The sequence below is a fragment of the Hippoglossus hippoglossus genome, chromosome 15 (genome assembly GCF_009819705.1).
Source record: "Hippoglossus hippoglossus isolate fHipHip1 chromosome 15, fHipHip1.pri, whole genome shotgun sequence".
Lineage (NCBI taxonomy): Eukaryota > Metazoa > Chordata > Actinopteri > Pleuronectiformes > Pleuronectidae > Hippoglossus > Hippoglossus hippoglossus.
Genome location: NC_047165.1, coordinates 24,726,015 through 24,743,513, shown reverse-complemented (window position 1 = coordinate 24,743,513; position 17,499 = coordinate 24,726,015). Strand labels below are relative to the sequence as shown.

General features: G+C 38.9%; 1 protein-coding gene across 4 annotated transcripts; it reads right to left on the bottom strand.

Moving 5' to 3' along the window:
* Positions 1 to 5,010: 5,010 nt before the first annotated feature.
* On the bottom strand, positions 5,011 to 16,248 carry tk2 (thymidine kinase 2). 4 transcript variants are annotated; one of them, XM_034609489.1, is made up of 10 exons: positions 16,000 to 16,248; positions 11,459 to 11,496; positions 11,138 to 11,212; positions 10,790 to 10,843; positions 10,165 to 10,254; positions 9,934 to 10,007; positions 9,256 to 9,344; positions 8,856 to 8,935; positions 8,617 to 8,697; positions 5,011 to 6,427 (listed from the first exon to the last, which is right to left on the bottom strand). In XM_034609489.1, the coding sequence occupies exons 1-10, from the start codon at positions 16,148 to 16,150 to the stop codon at positions 6,341 to 6,343; spliced, it is 819 nt and encodes a 272-aa protein (XP_034465380.1). In that variant the 5' UTR covers positions 16,151 to 16,248; the 3' UTR covers positions 5,011 to 6,340. The 4 variants fall into 4 exon arrangements, with proteins under 4 accessions (XP_034465380.1, XP_034465382.1, XP_034465381.1 ...); XM_034609491.1 differs by having other exon boundaries at positions 5,014 to 6,427; positions 11,459 to 11,574; positions 16,000 to 16,216; XM_034609490.1 differs by having other exon boundaries at positions 5,014 to 6,427; positions 11,441 to 11,574; positions 16,000 to 16,214.
* Between the last annotated feature and the right edge of the window lie 1,251 nt (positions 16,249 to 17,499).

The window sequence follows — 17,499 nt, the reverse complement described above, 5'->3', positions numbered from 1 at the left end:
AAGCCCTATGAGACAAATTGGGATTTGTGAATATGGGCTATACAAATAAAATTTGATTGATTGATTATTCCAACTTGAGTGTTCTTACTGCTCTTTAGCCTCCAGACAAACAGGGTAGAGATCCTGATCCGTGTTTTTAAATGCATCATTGAAATGCGGTAGTTGGGGTTGGAAAAACTGCATTTTGTGTTTTTCAGTTGACCATAATTGAAGCAGACCTATCCACTCCACTGTATTCAGTGTGTGTATAAGATAACAGAGCAGGTTCCCCGTGTTTGGGGTAACCCTTTCTTTACTTTTGTTTAAACTGGTTCATTTAGATCTGCCTTTATTTGCTTTTAACAAATCACTAGCTGATGGACCAGATTATAATATTTAGGTCGGGGTATCATCATATAATCTGTGATTTTGGGTTTAAACCAAAAATGAAAAAACAACCAAAACTAGGGCTACGTTGTAGCACTAACGGGCCCGAGCACAGGCATTTTGAAGCCTGTTGCGGTTAGTGGAGAGAGCGATCAATGACCAAGCGCACGTCTCCACGTTGCATGCGTTTTGCGCACTGCGGCGAGGACAAACACTTCACTTCCTGCGTCCGTCGCGTGATGTCGATCCTTGCCTGCTAATTGCTCATTACGGTCCACGTTATCAATTGCACATCACACTGTGAACATTTTATGTAAATCGAATGATAGTTGTAAAACAAAGCTTACTTCCTATTGCCAGTAGGTGGCGCCATCACTATTATTACATACAGACTAATAGATCTGTTCAAGTAGGGGCTCTGATGTAGCGTGAGCAATTTTGTGTCAATTGGACAATGTTACAACAACTTAATTTTCACACTGATCAGTAGGTGGCGCTATGACCCTGAACTAATATTAATATATGGAGCTGTTCAGGTCAGGATTGTGATCATAGGTCCGAAGTTGGGGGCCGGTTGGATAATGCAGAGTGGATTTACAAAGTACTTCCTGTTTCATGGCGAATCAGTAGGCGGCGCTATGACACTGAGGAAATATTGACACATAGAGCTGTTCAGGCTTGATCTCTGATCATGAGACAGAAGTTTGGTAGTGATAGGACAATGCACACTGGAGTTATGACAACATCGTCTCCTTTGGTGAAGGATGAATCTTCGCCGCACCTCAATGATTCACACGGTTTGAGGAAATGTCACAATTCTGACCATGGTCCAATGACTTGACTGAGCTCATATGAGCTGTATATTGTAAAGCAGCCAGGAGCAGTGCATCAAAGTATAAAACATGTCACTTCCTGTAGCCAGCAGGGGGGGCTTTGACGACGAGTCAATATTGACACATGGATCTGATCAGGGCGGGACTGTGAATGTGTGAATGACCGCCACGCCACGGTCAGACTGTGTAACGTACACTTAAAAAATTGTCATTTTACTCTTAATCATGAACTAAAGTTATCTCTCAACATTAATTGACAAACATCCGTAAGTTTAATTTAGTTTGCAACATATTAACAATGTGTGAACGAACTCTTCAGCCCTGGGGAAGAAGATTTGTGCCTTGGGCAAACCATGGTCTTACACTGCCCTCTAGTGACCAACATTGCAGGTGCAGCTCAATCATCTTGATTTGACTCATCAAACTTTAACGCCACGTCACGGTCACACCGTGTGATAAAATCAAATATACCGAGGTAGTTTATATCTCCATCTTGTTTAGATGACACTCATCTCAATATGAAGTTGATCTGATGGAAGCCCTACGACAAGTTCGTCAAAGTAAAAAAATGAAAAATGGCCAAAATGGCCACTAAATCCAAAATGGCAGGCTTCCTGTTGCTTTTTTCAAATTGCACCTTAAGACTTTTTTTTTTTTGTCTGGTCATGATACACCTGGGCTACGATTTTTGTGAAGATCGGTGAAAGCTAACTGAGGGGCTTTTCCTTAGATGGCGCTGTTGATTTGATTTGTTGATTTTGCCACGCCCATTTCAAATTACTCCAGAATACAATTAGTTTTTGGGGTTTTGAATTCCCTGCAAACTTTGGTAACGATTTGAGCATGTCTAGGCCCTGAAAAAGCCCCAAAAGGGAAATACAAATCCTTCGAAATACAATAGGGCCTCCCACCGTAGGTGCTCGGGCCCTAATAAAAGAGAAGTATTTTCATTGTACACCAGAAACAAATAACCTGATCATATTTGCAATGGGCTTCTTAGACCAAAAAGCAATATAACAATAATAATTCACTACTCATTAGAAAACACGAAAGATACAGAAGCGTGAAGTTGAATGAAACTCAGATTAAACCAATGCATTGGTTAAATGCCCTGACTTTCTATGTCTGGAGTTCCTGCTTTTAAATTCCACAACTTTCCAGATTTTTAATGAGTTGTAGGAACCTAAAACAAATCAATCATCCATTTATTCATAACCTGTACATTCATGAAGATGTGCAGTAGTTATATATCTATCGTTACTGGTGTTATGGACAGGCTTGTGTTGACCACAATATAAATGCACTGCGGTTGATTCATATACTCAGGTATTCATTTTGAGTCACACTTTAGAGTTCACAGCAGTAGGGGTCAGGGTCACATTTCAGATGTTCATGAGCTGTTAACAGCTCTAACAAATACAGATTTTCTCACTCAAATTCTACAATGTTATTATTTTAATTCATGTTCAAATGATCCACTATCTCCTCAAAGTTACAGAAATGAATTAAAAACTGAAAACCTATCTGTGTTTCACAGCTTTGTCTTTTCCTCTTCCATTAATAATCTGATGATCCCTCAGTCTGGTGTCTCTGTTTATAAAACAAAATAGTTCAAATTAACTCCAGCTGCAGCTGCGACAACAGTGAAGTATTACTGACACACTGCAGTGTTCATTATCTAATAGTGTCATTTCATAATCAGTCAGCGGGACCAAACCAGTACTTTTACTCCATACTACAGTTTTTCTGCTAAAATGTATGTTCTTATACTCAAGTAGGATTTTTCATACAAGACTTTTCATGCGGGAATTCTCACATAGCTTTAGTAAAGGTAAAAAACAACAACAACAAAAACTAACAATGTGGCTACATCACATGACTTACCAAACACAAGATGGGGGAACATAATCATCACTGTCAACATCCTTGATCCCCTTCTACTCCAAAGTAGTGGGGCACCAAGTGTCATCTGTCCAGTCAATGCTATAGGAGAAAAGATATATTGTCTTGAGCCAGTATACCACTGGATCCATGGACCAAATACAAAAGATATTCACAGCTAAACTTCCAGTGAATTTTGAACATTGACAAATGCTTGTCAAAATGGATTGCCATCCTCTGAAGCCACAACACATCAGCCAGAGGCCTGATGACCCCGATGTGTGGCTGAGAGGTGTTTTACCTCCAACCACAGAGGAGCTGCTGCAGACACAATTCAAGGTACAAGGTAAAGAAGTTCTCTCTGTTGGCCTCTATTTTTACAAACTTCCTTTGAAACCCAATTCACATTTCACATACACCACCACTCAGGCATTTTCATTTTAGGACAAAGTGTGCACTCACACCAGATCACTCATGCAGAACTACATATAGATTTATATCATTATAGATACAGATCATTATACACCCCAGCCCGTTCACTCCGCTCTGCTTCGGCCAATCGGCTTGTTGCTCCCTCACTGCGAGCTAAACACTCAACAAAATCACGACTGTTTGCTGTCCTGGCTCCTAAATGGTGAAATGAAAGTCTATACATCTTCCGACACAAACTAAAAACACACCTCTTCCGACTATACCTTGAAAAAAAGTTTAAACAAAAAATTTTGTAGCACTTAAATGCCACTTACTTATAGCATTTTGTAGTTTGGCTTTCTTGAAGAAATTGTACTTTCTTGATTCTTGTTGTTCTGGGTTTGTACCCTCATGGTTGAATGCACTTATTGTAAGTCGCTTTGGATAAAAGCGTCAGCTAAATGAAATGTAATGTAATGGTACAAATCGTAATATTGGCTGGGAGTTTGGATATTGTAATGTTGTGATATAGCCCAACTGCCTATTCCTGGTTTCAGTGGCTGCTGAGCGGCTGCTTTTAACCAGAGCATATTCTTAAAATTGCTATATTGAGGTATTTGGTTGTGGATTGTGATATTTGACTTTGTCTATGTTAGCCAGCCCTAATATGTCTTCTTACTTTGCCATTCATGCCCCAAGACTTTGGAACAACCTGCCTGAGGAGATCAGGATGGCAAAATGTATTACCTCGTTTAAGACTCTTCTTGAAACACACTTTTATAGACTAGCCTTCCTGTGATCCTCTCTTAATGTTTTATTTATGTATTCATTCTTTTACATCACTGTTTTTGACTGTAAAGAGTTGTTATTTTTTTAATTAATTTTAAATGTAGCTAAAGCTTTTATCAATTACAATCAATGTATTGGCAACTAAAAATGTTTTGTGATTGATATAATAAAGTAATTACATTGTATCTCACATTGACACTTTGTCTAATGAATTATATGAACAATGCATGAACTGCATATGGTACTACATAAGCACAGGGTTGTTTTAGAAAAAAATTGTCAGCTCATTTTACACAATTTATACTACTTTACACTTTCTCCAACAAATCTGACAGGTTCAGTCACTATTTCCATTTAAGATGAAGATTTAACACAATGGATAATATAACCAGCTTTTAAAATACTTCACATCTTTAGAGGTAAAATCTGAGGATATTCCAATATTTACAAATTTATAATTTGTTAAAAGATCTGTCAAAGTTTTCTCTCCAAACTTCTTATGTTGTTTAATTTCAATAAATCATCCAATTACAATGTATCTCACCACACTTGTGATAGTGCCCTGCTGTCAAAGCGTGATCAGGTGTCAGGCCTGCATGTCAGAGCGGGTGATCAATTCACACAAATGTCACAAATGCAGAGACAAAGAATTTAGAGAGAGACATTTCATTTTGATTGGAATGGAGGACTGTCAGGGACTGAGCAGGTAGACCAGAGAGACACAGGTAGTTTAAAAACAAATTAAATGCTTATGTCTTTATTAACAAAAAGGAAAAAATAAACTTCACAACAAATTTGGGCCCATAAAAGGTCAACCTAACAAAACTAAACTCAGGTACCAACTGAAGACAAGTTAACAGCGCAAACTGACATTGAGACACAGGGGAAACATATATAGTGGCTGATTAGGCCCCTCAAAAATTATTAAACATCAATATCAAAACAGTAGTCAAAAATGAACCAAAAATCGAAATAACGAATAACCCTCCCCATGATTACGAGCAACTTGTAACTCAAATTAAACTGAATTAGTTCTCACAAGAAAATGTATAAATTGATGAGGTATGTTGTATGAAACCAAAGTCTGTGTCCAGTTATTTATCTGTTACGTACGTGTGTGTGTGTGTGTGTGCAAAAGGAAACCTGAACTAAGCAAATTAAACAGACGGAAGAAAGGTGCCCACCATGTTGCTGAGGTCCAGAGTGTGGCTGCTGGTGCAGCCATCACAAGGACATCAGAGATATTTGTGTGTTAGAACTTTAATAGTTGACTAAAAGTCAATCAACAGTAACCATAGCAAGGTTGATCCAGGGAGCCATATAAATAAGTAACATTTCATTGTTGGATTTATCAATTATATTATATAATTTATTTACTTTAATTCACTTTAGAATTTAATATAAACCGAATATATTGTCACTGTTCGTTAAACAAACAATGGTTACATATTCTTTGTGTCTGGTTGAGAGCAATAGTATATATTACAACAATGTCCAATTTCTTGGACCTTGTATTTGTCAGGCTCAACACTCAGGAATCATGAGTGCCTAAAATGTGTAAAGCGTTTGATAAAAAAGCACTTAACATCTCACGTGTTTTTCTCATTAATTCCTTCAACTAATCTGCTCAACATAAAAGAGCAAAACATATTTAAAATCAAACTTGGGATTGCAGATTTTACTTTTCACTAAATGTTTATTAATATATATATGTAATGCAACATTCCTTGACACTTGGAAGTGTTTCAAGTTCCTTTAAAATGTTCTATTTACATTCTGATATTCAGTGGAATGTTTCACTTGCACTGAAGTTGGTTCTGTTTCTGAAGCTTCTCCAACCTGTTAGTGAGAACAAGTTGTCACATATAGTAAACACCTATCAGCCACAGCAAACAGGTTTTAATGTTGTGGCTGATCATTGTGGAAACTGGAGAGAATGTTTTACATAGCTGAAAATTAAAAATCTGATTCTTAAATAATATAGTTGTGAAAAACCTAAATGAATGTAACAGATCAAAGTTGTAACTATGGTTTTGTCTGTATGATTGTATGATTAGGAATCAGGTGCAACTAGCTGTGAGGATCTTGTCACGATTTTCTTCATACTGTTGCAGCATCTTCTGGAGATCATGGTCAGCAGGGATCACCTGCACACACAAAAGGTTTCTTACAAACGGATCAGAAGAACAGGCAGACAACAGCTGCAGGAAATAAAAACACACTCCAGATTACAAGTCACTATAGCTGCTGTCGGACATGCACTGAACCCTAGTAAAAACTCAATCAATGAATCATTCAAATTTTATTTGTATAGCCTATATTCACAAATCACAATTTGCCTCACAGGGCTTATCAAGGTCCCAAATCTTCTGCCCTTAACCCTAAGCAAGAGTAGGGCATGTGTGAGGAATCCCTCTCCCAGAAAGGACTCAAGTGCAAGAGCACTTAAAAGAGATAACAGTTACAACATTCATTAGAAAACAGTGTCTAACATAAATGGATACATTTTTCAATGTATGGATAAATGTCAGCGCTTAAAGTATTTATACAAAAATAAAAAGTGTGACAGAGATGAAGGGAGTGCTGAGGGAACAACTGGGGTGGTTTTTATTTCCCTCTATTAATGTGGAGTAGTGGAGGCCCTTCTTCTATATTTTAAGACTATGTCTGAGAAGATTCTCAGTTATCCAGGTCATGGTTTCTTTAAAGGTGGTACAAGTGTAGGTAGGCAACAAGACGTTTCACCTCTTATCCAAGAGGATTCTTCAGTTCAATACAAGCATGTCCATTTGCCTACATACACCTGAAAAACTTCTGAAACTTTTAAGACTTTCTTTCCAGGCTGAGTGAATTTCATCACAACTATTGACAAAGGTATTGTCACTACCTTTCTAGTTTTCTTGAGGCTTGCTTTAATTCATGCGTGTTGGAATTATACCAAGGAGCCAATTTCCTACGTTTTACAAGGTTCTTTCTTAGAGGTGCTATAGAGTCTAGTGTTACTTGTAGTAAGTCTGCAGTGCTACTGACAAGATGATTGAGCTCAGTGGAACTAAGGTTTATAAAAGGACTCCTCTGTTAAATTGGGGCTTAGTATTGAGTTAAGTGTCAATGGAATTATTTCCTTAAAGTTATCTACATCACTATCAAATAGACCTCTCCAAAACTTTTTTTGTAGTTCAATAATAATCAAAGGTTATTAAGTTATGGTCTGATAGAACAGGATTGTGTGGAAGGAATATTCAATGTAAATTTGACACCATATCTTAGAACAGGGTAAAGGGTGTGGTTAAAACAATGAGTGGGTTGATGTCTACACCGACTGAAACCAATTGTGTCTAGTATTGAAGTAAATGCACCACTAAGACTATGATTATCAAGGTCCACATGAATATTAAAATCGCCTATAATAATTACTGTTTTAAGGACTAGGCTTGATAAAAACTCTGGTAAAAATTCAGAATAAGCCTCAGAAGCATGGTAAACCTCAACAAATAGAATTGGCTGCTGTATTTTCCAGGATGGGTGTGATAAACTTAGATCAAGGCTCTCAAATTAGTTATAGATAAGTAAAGGTTTGGAATTATTGATAAACTGGAGTTAAAAATAGCTGCAACTCCACCTCCTTGGGCAGAGCATCTTGGAATATGTGTATTTATATGACATGGGGGAGTAGATTCATTTAGGCTGACATATTCTTCAGGATGCAGCCAGGTCTGAGTGAGAGACAATAAATCAATATTGTAATCAATCCACACATTGTCTGAATGAGCTCATGTGAGAACACAGCAATAGATCCTCCGGATGATTCACTGCGAGGAAGTGGGTTTGTTGATGACGTTTATATCACGCAACAGAGGCATACACCCAGAAGACATTGACAAAGAGGTCAAGAGAGCTTGTGGTTATAAGGGCCGACGACACTAGTGTTGATGTGCTGTAAACAAAAACACGTGATCTCTGCAGCAGAAACAATACGTTACTTGTGCCTCTGCCTGATGCACTACCCACTCCGGTAGTTATGAATGCGTCTGAGCTGAGAAGTTCCTACTGCGTTATTCGGTGTGAAAGGCAAACTCCAGAGAAAATACATAATCAATTGTGCAGACATTCTCTGGAGTTCATGACTGAGAATGTTTATGACACCTGGACATACAACATAATCAAATAAAGACAGAGAGATGGAGTGGAAGCACACCACAGTGCAACTTTAGTGTGCTAAGTCATGAGAAAAGGGTCGTCCAAATGGTTGTTCGTGGCAACCTGAAACTACCAGGACACACAAGTTCAAGGTAAAATATCAACACAAACCAAAGCAGAGAGATGAGTCACTCACTAAAACAGGAGCAGGAAGAGGAGAGGTGGTCTCCTTGATGAGCCAGTCTTCATATAGCTGGTGGATAGACTCCAGATATTCCTGGTGGACACGCACAGATAACACAGCTAACTGGCGACCACTTCACAAAATCTCTATATTTTATAAAAACCCATTCATTTGCCTTTAAGTTGATGGACAGCTTGTCTGTTCTATGAATATACATGCTTATACAATATGCTTTGAGTTTGCCTGCTCACCAGTGGAATGACTTTCTCCTCCTCTCTGCATCTCTGCTTTAACCTCTCGTGGCAGGTCTGAGGAGACGTCTGCAGGTAGACTAGAGCCACAGGAAAAAGTCATATAACAATGTGATATATAAAGAAAGCTGAGACACCATTAAACTTTGATGCCTGAATGGTGGAATATGTGGGTCTGTCTTACTGAAGGGGGCTGAAGGTCTTGACAGATGAAACAAGACAAATTTGACATCTGTCCGTTTGAAAACATTTTTACCCTCTACTATACAGATATATACTAATTATCACCATTTCAGTTTCCAGTCTTCATAGTATAATTTCATTAACATTCATCAGTCAAAAATAACACTGCTATCACTGTGTTTCTTATAATTAAATATATAGTTTATGTAATTCTCACCAATCAGATCAACAGGAATGGAAATATTAGTTGTGATCCAATCAAACCACTCGCTGAGAACAGCATAGTCCACTTCTGGCATTTTTCCACTGCAAAAAAAAGTCAAGGGATGGGACATGAGCATTAATCCGTCAGTATGCTGTTGAATTAGGCCATGTGATGACATAAACCCTGAGATGATCAAACAGATTTTTTTACTGTGATTTAAAATAAGCAAATCCTGAAATGTATCAACAATGTGTTGTGAGGGTGGTGTCATTCTTAGAGAGAACGTCTATCAATAACAATCTATACTTTGTTAAAACAAATGAATCGATTCAGTCAACAGAAACAAGGGTGTGCTTTTACTTTGACACAGGTACAGGAAATGTTTGTGACATACTTAACATATAGACATTGAAACTGTGGTGAAAGATCATTTTCACTGTTTGTCTCACCTACCTGTGAACCATGCAGTGCGTGGTTCACAGGTAGGTGAGACTCCATCTCTCTGGTAGAGCAGCGTGGCTCACGGTCCCGAGACATGCCACTCACACAGCCCTGGCGTAAGAGCTTGAACTCTTATGCAGCAGATGACTTTAGCCGTTTGGCTCAGACTGTGCACTGTATGGATTTCTTAATCTAGTCTCATGGTCCGATCCATGGCACTAAGAGTTCTTAGGCCACAGATGACTGTACCTTCTGAAGAGATTATCCACAAAGATGTACTTGGCACTGAAGAGGGACCGCTCCATCATCCTGACAGGAGCCGTCTGGAACCAACAACAATATTTTAGCCCATAGAGCTAATTTCCTGACAAGGTTCTACGTTTACATCACCACTGTGTATGGAAGGATTGCAGGTTGACACAGCCTGTACTAGCTAGACTACAATAAGATGGGTGTGTTTTTAGTTAACAGTACACTTACTGTGGATGACAAGTGACGATCCAGCATGGTGAGTTGAATGTAGGTCTGCAGGGTGATGCCCCAGCGCTCAGGATCCTGGTACATCAGAGCCTGCAGGGACACAAACAAACCAGTGTGGCAGACATGCAGGAAATCAATTGACCTGCTACCATAACTACTCGACACAATTCCATAGGGTGTCATGAAAATAATCCCATGATAATCATCATATTACATTTTAAATGTGTGTGTGTGTGTGTGTGTGTGTGTGTGTGTGTGTGTGTGTGTGTGTGGTGCTTCTTTCTTATTCATATAGTCCATGTATTCCATTAGTCACACACTCTCAGGGGTCGTTTGGACTTCTATGTCTTGCCGAAGGACACTTTAATATGTGGAATGGAAAAGCCAGAAATCCAACCGCCAAATTTCCAGTTAGTGAAAAAGAAACACTTCAGACTCTGTGTGCCTCTATTAGGTCTTAACATTAATAGTTTTAGTTTTTTTCATTAAAACCTTAAAACTACTACTCAATATTATTCTCTCAGAATCTTTGCTAAAAATTATTTTAGGTCCGACCCTCCCCACAAAAGTTTGATATCAGGTCGATAGAATCACACAATGACAACAATGGGGTCATGCACGTTACCAGAGGGTTGTGTCCACGGACATTCCTCCATTTAGAGACTGGTTCTGTAAGGACCTGGTACAAACACGACGGGAGAAGAATACATTAATCAACATTTCTGACTTCAAGGGCTACAGTCTTTCTCTGAATACTAATATTTCTTGACAGACAGAATGTCAACAGGGGGAATGGGACTCAAATGTTCAAGCAGAAGGAAACACACAGTGTGTAAAAGCTAAAACATTTCCTATCATTTACAATAAAACATCAAGCCTCAAGTTGTGAACATTTTTTAGTAGAATTTCCTGGTAGGAGTGCGTGCACACAACTCTTTAATAAGCACAAACTTGCGCCTTTGCTTTGTTGTACCTCTATATTGCTCGTTTTGCTGAAATACTCCAGACACGTTGTCTTCCCACTGGCAATGTTCCCTTCAACCCAGATCTGAAAACAGTGACAGAGAGACATTCGTTCACAGGCCTGTACACAGACAAATGAAGACAAAGTACTTTAGTTTGTCAAGTGTGCAGATTAGGATATAGTCACTGTCAAATGGGTGATAATAATAATGGAAAAAGAATCCCACACAGACAACATAATGAGTGTAGATCATCTTGGGGTACTCTGCACTCTGAGGAATAATGCATGGAAATTAAATCTCAGTCTACTGATCATATGGGGGAGACTCACCACTGCTTTCTTATTCTCTCCATTCCGCACAAGCAACCCTTGGAAGGAAGACAACATAGTGAGACAAGACTTCACTTCCCACAACTCCTAGAGCTGGCCTCACTCAGGTCAGCAGGCTAAAGCGAGGTCAGAAGGACATAAAGATATTGAAATGCACAACAGGTACTGTACAGTGTGTAAGTTCATGTCTAGAGTTGTTGTGGCTCTGTACTATAGGACATTGGATTAGAAATGAAACTCTCCACAATATGAATAAATACAAAATAAATTGTTGTCCCTTTCTTTACTCAATATAAAGCAGAGACAGCCCCCCAAAGTCAGAAACTTTGAAGTCACACTGTTTAACTTTTTTAGTCTGAGTGTTTGAGCAGTTTTCAAATAAAGAATATAACCGGAAGCTGCAATTAGCGGCATCGAGCCTTAATCTGCTCAATAGGAGGAAGCGGCACATTACATTACATGTCATTAGCTGAAGTTTTTATATCCAAAGCGACTTCCACTTAGTGCATTCAACGGCAGTCTCACAATGTTATGTTGGTGTTGATGGTTGAAAAATCTAAAAGGAGATGTGACATTACTGTTTTTAAATCTATGCAAAATAGCAAAAATCCATCATGACGGACAGTTATGGTCTAAGAGGCTTTTTTGTAGAAAACATTGAGGTGGACTGGTGTGTGAAATTTCAAGTCAAATCGGACCAACTGTGTGAGGGGTGTGGCCTGTCAAATGTAATAGCGCCACCATGTGGCCGATTAGACAAAACTTTTTTTTGGAGGGGGAATTACTTTTACATCATTCCCAATGGATGTACCAATTTTTATGTTTCTAGCCGAAAATATTTCCAAGAAATCCCTCAAAATATGCAAATGTTTGATAGGAGACGCCCACTTCCACCAATCAATTCCACACTTAAGAGTTTAGTTCGTAGTTGCCCCCAAAGCATTCTTACCAAATTTGGGGAAATTTGGTTTTGTGGTTACTGAGCTACAGATTTTGATGATGATTGAACCAAATGTTGATGAGTTATGGCCAATGACCTGTTAAGCCCCTCCCCTGTCAAGAAAATTGTTGATTAATTGCAGTTATGTTTGTTGACCGACTCGGCTCATTTATAATAGAAATGTGTATCTCTGTCTCACAATGCTGTGTTCCAAATTTGGTGTTGACAGGATGAAAAACCAAAAAGAAGATGTCACATCACTGGCGGACTTCTATGGTCTCATTGACTTTTTTGTAAAACACATTGAGCTGGTCTTGTGTGTTGACTTTTAAGTCAATCAGATTTAGGGTGTAAGGGGGTTTGGTTTGTCAAAATGTGTCTTTTTGAGACCTAATTACAGCGCCACCATGTGGCCGATTGAGCTCATGTTTCAGCAAAAGTTGATGCACATCAATTCCAGTTTTAGTGACAAATTTCGTGTTTCTGGCTCATACCAGCTCACAGGAATTTGAGCCGAGGCGGCAGACTACAAATAATAATACTACGAATAACAAACCACAGTAAAAACCATAGGGTTGTGGCCCTTCAACCCTAAAAACAAAGCCTGTCAATCACTTTATTGATTGACTGCGTAATCCCACTTTTTGAAATGTAACATTGCTGAACATTGTTTGTACCTCATCATCCTCAGATTCCTGATCAAGAAGAGCTGTGGCTGTCACAAACACACCAAACTGATTGGAATTAATTTGTGACTGAATATCTTTTAATGGGGAGATCCTGGTTTTTAATGACTTGTAGTTCTTTGTAACTGATCTACAATTCGGCATAACACTCAGTATAGCACTTCTCACAGGAGATTGTGCATACGGGTCACAGAGAGGGAATAAAAGAGGCAGCATCCTCCCTATTAAAAGTCAGTATACAATCATGATCATCATCATCACCATAAAGATTTTGAAGCTGCTATTTTAAGGTAAGACAGTTGCATAATGTTGCTTCAACACCATAGTCATTATCATTCCATGTTAACTTTGCTGAAGTACAGAGACAGCACAATGACATGGTACTTACAGACTGTAGTGCACAGAGTAGATGAGTTAGTCAAAGCAAAGGAGAAAACATGCATTTGACAGACTGAGTCGGCAACTTATCAGCCACTTAGTCTGCTCTGTTTTTATCATATCACATCTTTTTAAATCAGATAGGCTTGAAATTAATCAAATCACCCAATCATTTATTACACCATTTTTCATTTCACAGACATTATTACTGGTCCATTTTTTTCCACCAACATTTTGTTATCTTGAACCTAGTATCAAATTGGATACTTAAAATGTCCATATTTTGCCCATTTATAGGTTCATAATTTAAATATGGAGCTATGTTTACATGCTTTAATGTTTCAAATACACAATTCGTGACCGCTGCAGCACCTCTTTTGATTCTGTCTCCAATTTATCTCTTGACCTGCCATACCAAAAAGCCTTGTCTGCTCTGATTGGTTAGCTGGCCCACTCTTTTGTGATTCAATCAATCAATCAATCAATCAAATTTTATTTGTATAGCCCATATTCACAAATCACAATTTGTCTCATAGGGCTTTAACATGGTGTGACATCCTCTGCCCTTAACCCTCAACAAGAGTAAGGAAAAACTACTTAAAAACCCTTTTAACAGGGAAAAAAAGAACGTAGAAACCTCAGAGAGAGCCACATGTGAGGGATCCCTCTCCCAGGACGGACAGAAGTGCAATGGATGTCAAGTGTAAAGGAGAACATCAAGATAAAGGTTTTAGCAGCATTGATTAGGGTAAACATTTTGAAGTATAACTGAAGGTCAGTGAATTGGTGGATTAATGTCATTAATGGTCAAGTGTCTGAGGAGAAATACTATGTATCGAGCAGTCCTGCTGCAATCATAGTCCATGGTCAGCAGCCAGCAAGATCATGATCCACCATCAAGATCGGATGCCACTATAGTCCACAGTTATTGTCCACTGCCGCCATTAGGATCCATCATCAGCTGCCACCTCGGCCGTGGTCCACTACCAGTATCTGATGGCAACACGATAAAGGATCTGCCTTTGTTATCACGATCAGCCAGCACGATGCAGAATCCGCCATACTGGATCCACCATTACGATCTCTGATACGTGATCCCCAGATCCTAATCCATGATGTGGCCACAGCCGCGGCCCTGGATCTGCGGACGATAAGGCAAAGGGACTCCGGGGAAGAAGTCAATTGATTGAATGATTGGGCAACTGCTTGTGCGTTTTGTGCTTTTTCACAAATTTGGAAATACATTTGTGGTCCATCCGCTACTGTTATGTAGCCTAGATGGTGATGGTGAGCCTTATTCATCTGTTTTCACTCAACTTTTTGTCCAGACCATCCAGGTACTTGTCTTGAACACAGCACGACAGGTATAGCAAAATGTAATGTACTACAACTCAGAAGTCGAGATTTTCAGACCCCATACTAGAAATATGCGACTCATGGTTTGAATTCCTGCTACATCTGCCAATATTTATTTAAAACAATACATATTATCTTATGGTAAAGACTGTCCTTCATGCAAATCAATGTCAAAGTATAATGTCAGTGTTATAAGGCAGCTGCTTGTAGTGAACAGTCTCTGCTGACAGATGACTCACTGACTCAAGAACACCAGCTTGTCAGCCATGTTTTGATTATGTTTGGTGAAATGTCCCTGCTTTGAAGTGAGAACTAAGAAAGTTTGACTGGACAAATCTGTGATTGAGATGCAGCAATGATGTCCCCCAATGCAACAAAGTGAATCATCTTTGTTCTTCCCTCAGTTCCTCTCTGAGACTTTATTAAAAAGCTCTTCATAGGAAACAGGAACTTTGACACAGGGCAACATCATTTCTCAGCAGCGCTCCTCCCCCTTCATAGTGTAACACCCAGTGGTGTAGGAAGAAGGCCAACCGGATCATTAAAGATCCCTATCACCCCAGCCATAAACTGTTCTGCCTGCTGCCGTCTGGCCGACGGTACCGCAGCATCCGGGCCCGCACCACCAGGCCCAGAGACAGTTTCATCCCCCAGGCCATAAGACTTTTAAACTCCTCCACTCTGTCATAACTCTGCACCTTAGCATATTTGCACTATTGCATATTTGCACTATTGCACACATTTGCACTATTGTTTTTCTTTTTTTCTTTAGGTGTATATATATATTTTAGATATGTATATTTTATTTTAAATTTTAAATTTTGATTGAGCATTGTTATAAGAGAGCCTGTGACCCAAGCATTTCATTGCAAGCGACTGCTTAATGTTATCGTTGTGCATATGACAATAAACTCTTGAATCTTGAGAAACCAACCGCAGACTCTCTGCTTCCTGTTTACCCCGGCAGGCGCATGCGCAGTCAGTGGTTTGAAACGCAGTTGGAAAATGTGTGCACTTAGCTTCAATGGAGCCACAGAGTTTGACAGTGGAGTCAAGGCTGCTGCAGTTACAACTCTTACGACTGTTGACAGTGTTTTACTTTGTAGAATAAACACGTATTGACCCCTTCTCGGCTGGTTGAGAGAACTGAGGGCCCTGTGTGTACCGAGCATGCCACTGACCTGTGCTGCTGTGCTGCGTGCGGCTCTGCATTCCCACAAGCTTCAGACCTCTGTTACATCCTGCAGCGCTGAGACACGATGGGACCACAGCACAGTGAGCAGACAGGACTCTAACACACCTCAGTGACACACCAGCAGCAGCCAGCGACATGTCACACAACACCGGACATGTTCTTTGACGTGGTTTGTAATACCAAACACCGCCAAACAGGAAGGAAATGTACGTCTTCTTCTCAGTTACATTGAGTAACATTAAAGCCGCACACTGCCACCTACTGTAGAGGAGTACGTACAGTGTACGGACAGGACACAGACCAACTGAGTACTGCGTGCGTGTGTGTGTGTGTGTTTTAATAGTCTAATCTCTCTGCAAAATGTCACGGTTGTCAAAATGTTTTTTATCTCAGACTTAGTATCTCATTATTATGAGATAGTATCTCATTATTATGACTTAGTATCTCATTATTATGAGATAGTATCTCATTATTATGACTTAGTATCTCATTATTATGAGATAGTATCTCATTATTATGACTTACTATCTCATATTATGACTTAGTATCTCATAATTATGACTTATTATTTCATTATTATGACTTACTATCTCATATTATGACTTAGTACAATTATGCGAGACAGGCGGCTGTCTTGACCGCAGCCTCTCAACCACGGCTGGTTGGGAGCTCTGCTGCGTCCCGCCCACAGTCAGTATCTCATAATTATGAGATACTAAGTCATAATTATGAGATACTAAGTAACAATAATGAAATAATAAGTCATAATTATGAGATACTAAGTCATAATAATGAGATACTAAGTCATAATTATGAGATACTAAGTAACAATAATGAAATAATAAGTCATAATTATGAGATACTAAGTCATAATAATGAGATACTAAGTCATAATTATGAGATACTAAGTCATAATTATGAGATACTAAGTCATAATAATGAGATGCAGGATATTTATTTTCTTCATCACAGTGGTGGAAGTGGGCTTTCATAGTTTCCTGATGTGTCGGTTATTATTCGTACAATCAGAGTCTTATCCATCAATAAAGAGCTTGGGATTTTAAACATTCAAGGGCCATATGACAGTACACTTTTGATAAGAAACAACAACAATGTTATGTTCCTTTGAAGAAATGTTCACGCCCTTATTCTGAATTCAGTTCAGTTCTCATATCCATCTATCCTCTATCAGTTGGTACATCTGACACAAATATTTCATCCTCGTCAATCCATTCTTTTATGTGTGTGGATTGGTTTCCAAACAAAACAAACTGATTGTTCCAAATTATTATTAGGAATGTAAAACCACTGACAGTTAGTTTTTGATCTTGAAGATTGGATTAATTGAATGAAAATCTAATGCCTTAAAGCTCTCTTTAGTGTGGCTTTAAATACATGTTTCGTTTAACATACTCTGCTTTGTGTTTCCAATTGAAGTTAAATGGGAGAGAGTCAATGGATGCACATGTCTGAGTCAACATAAAGT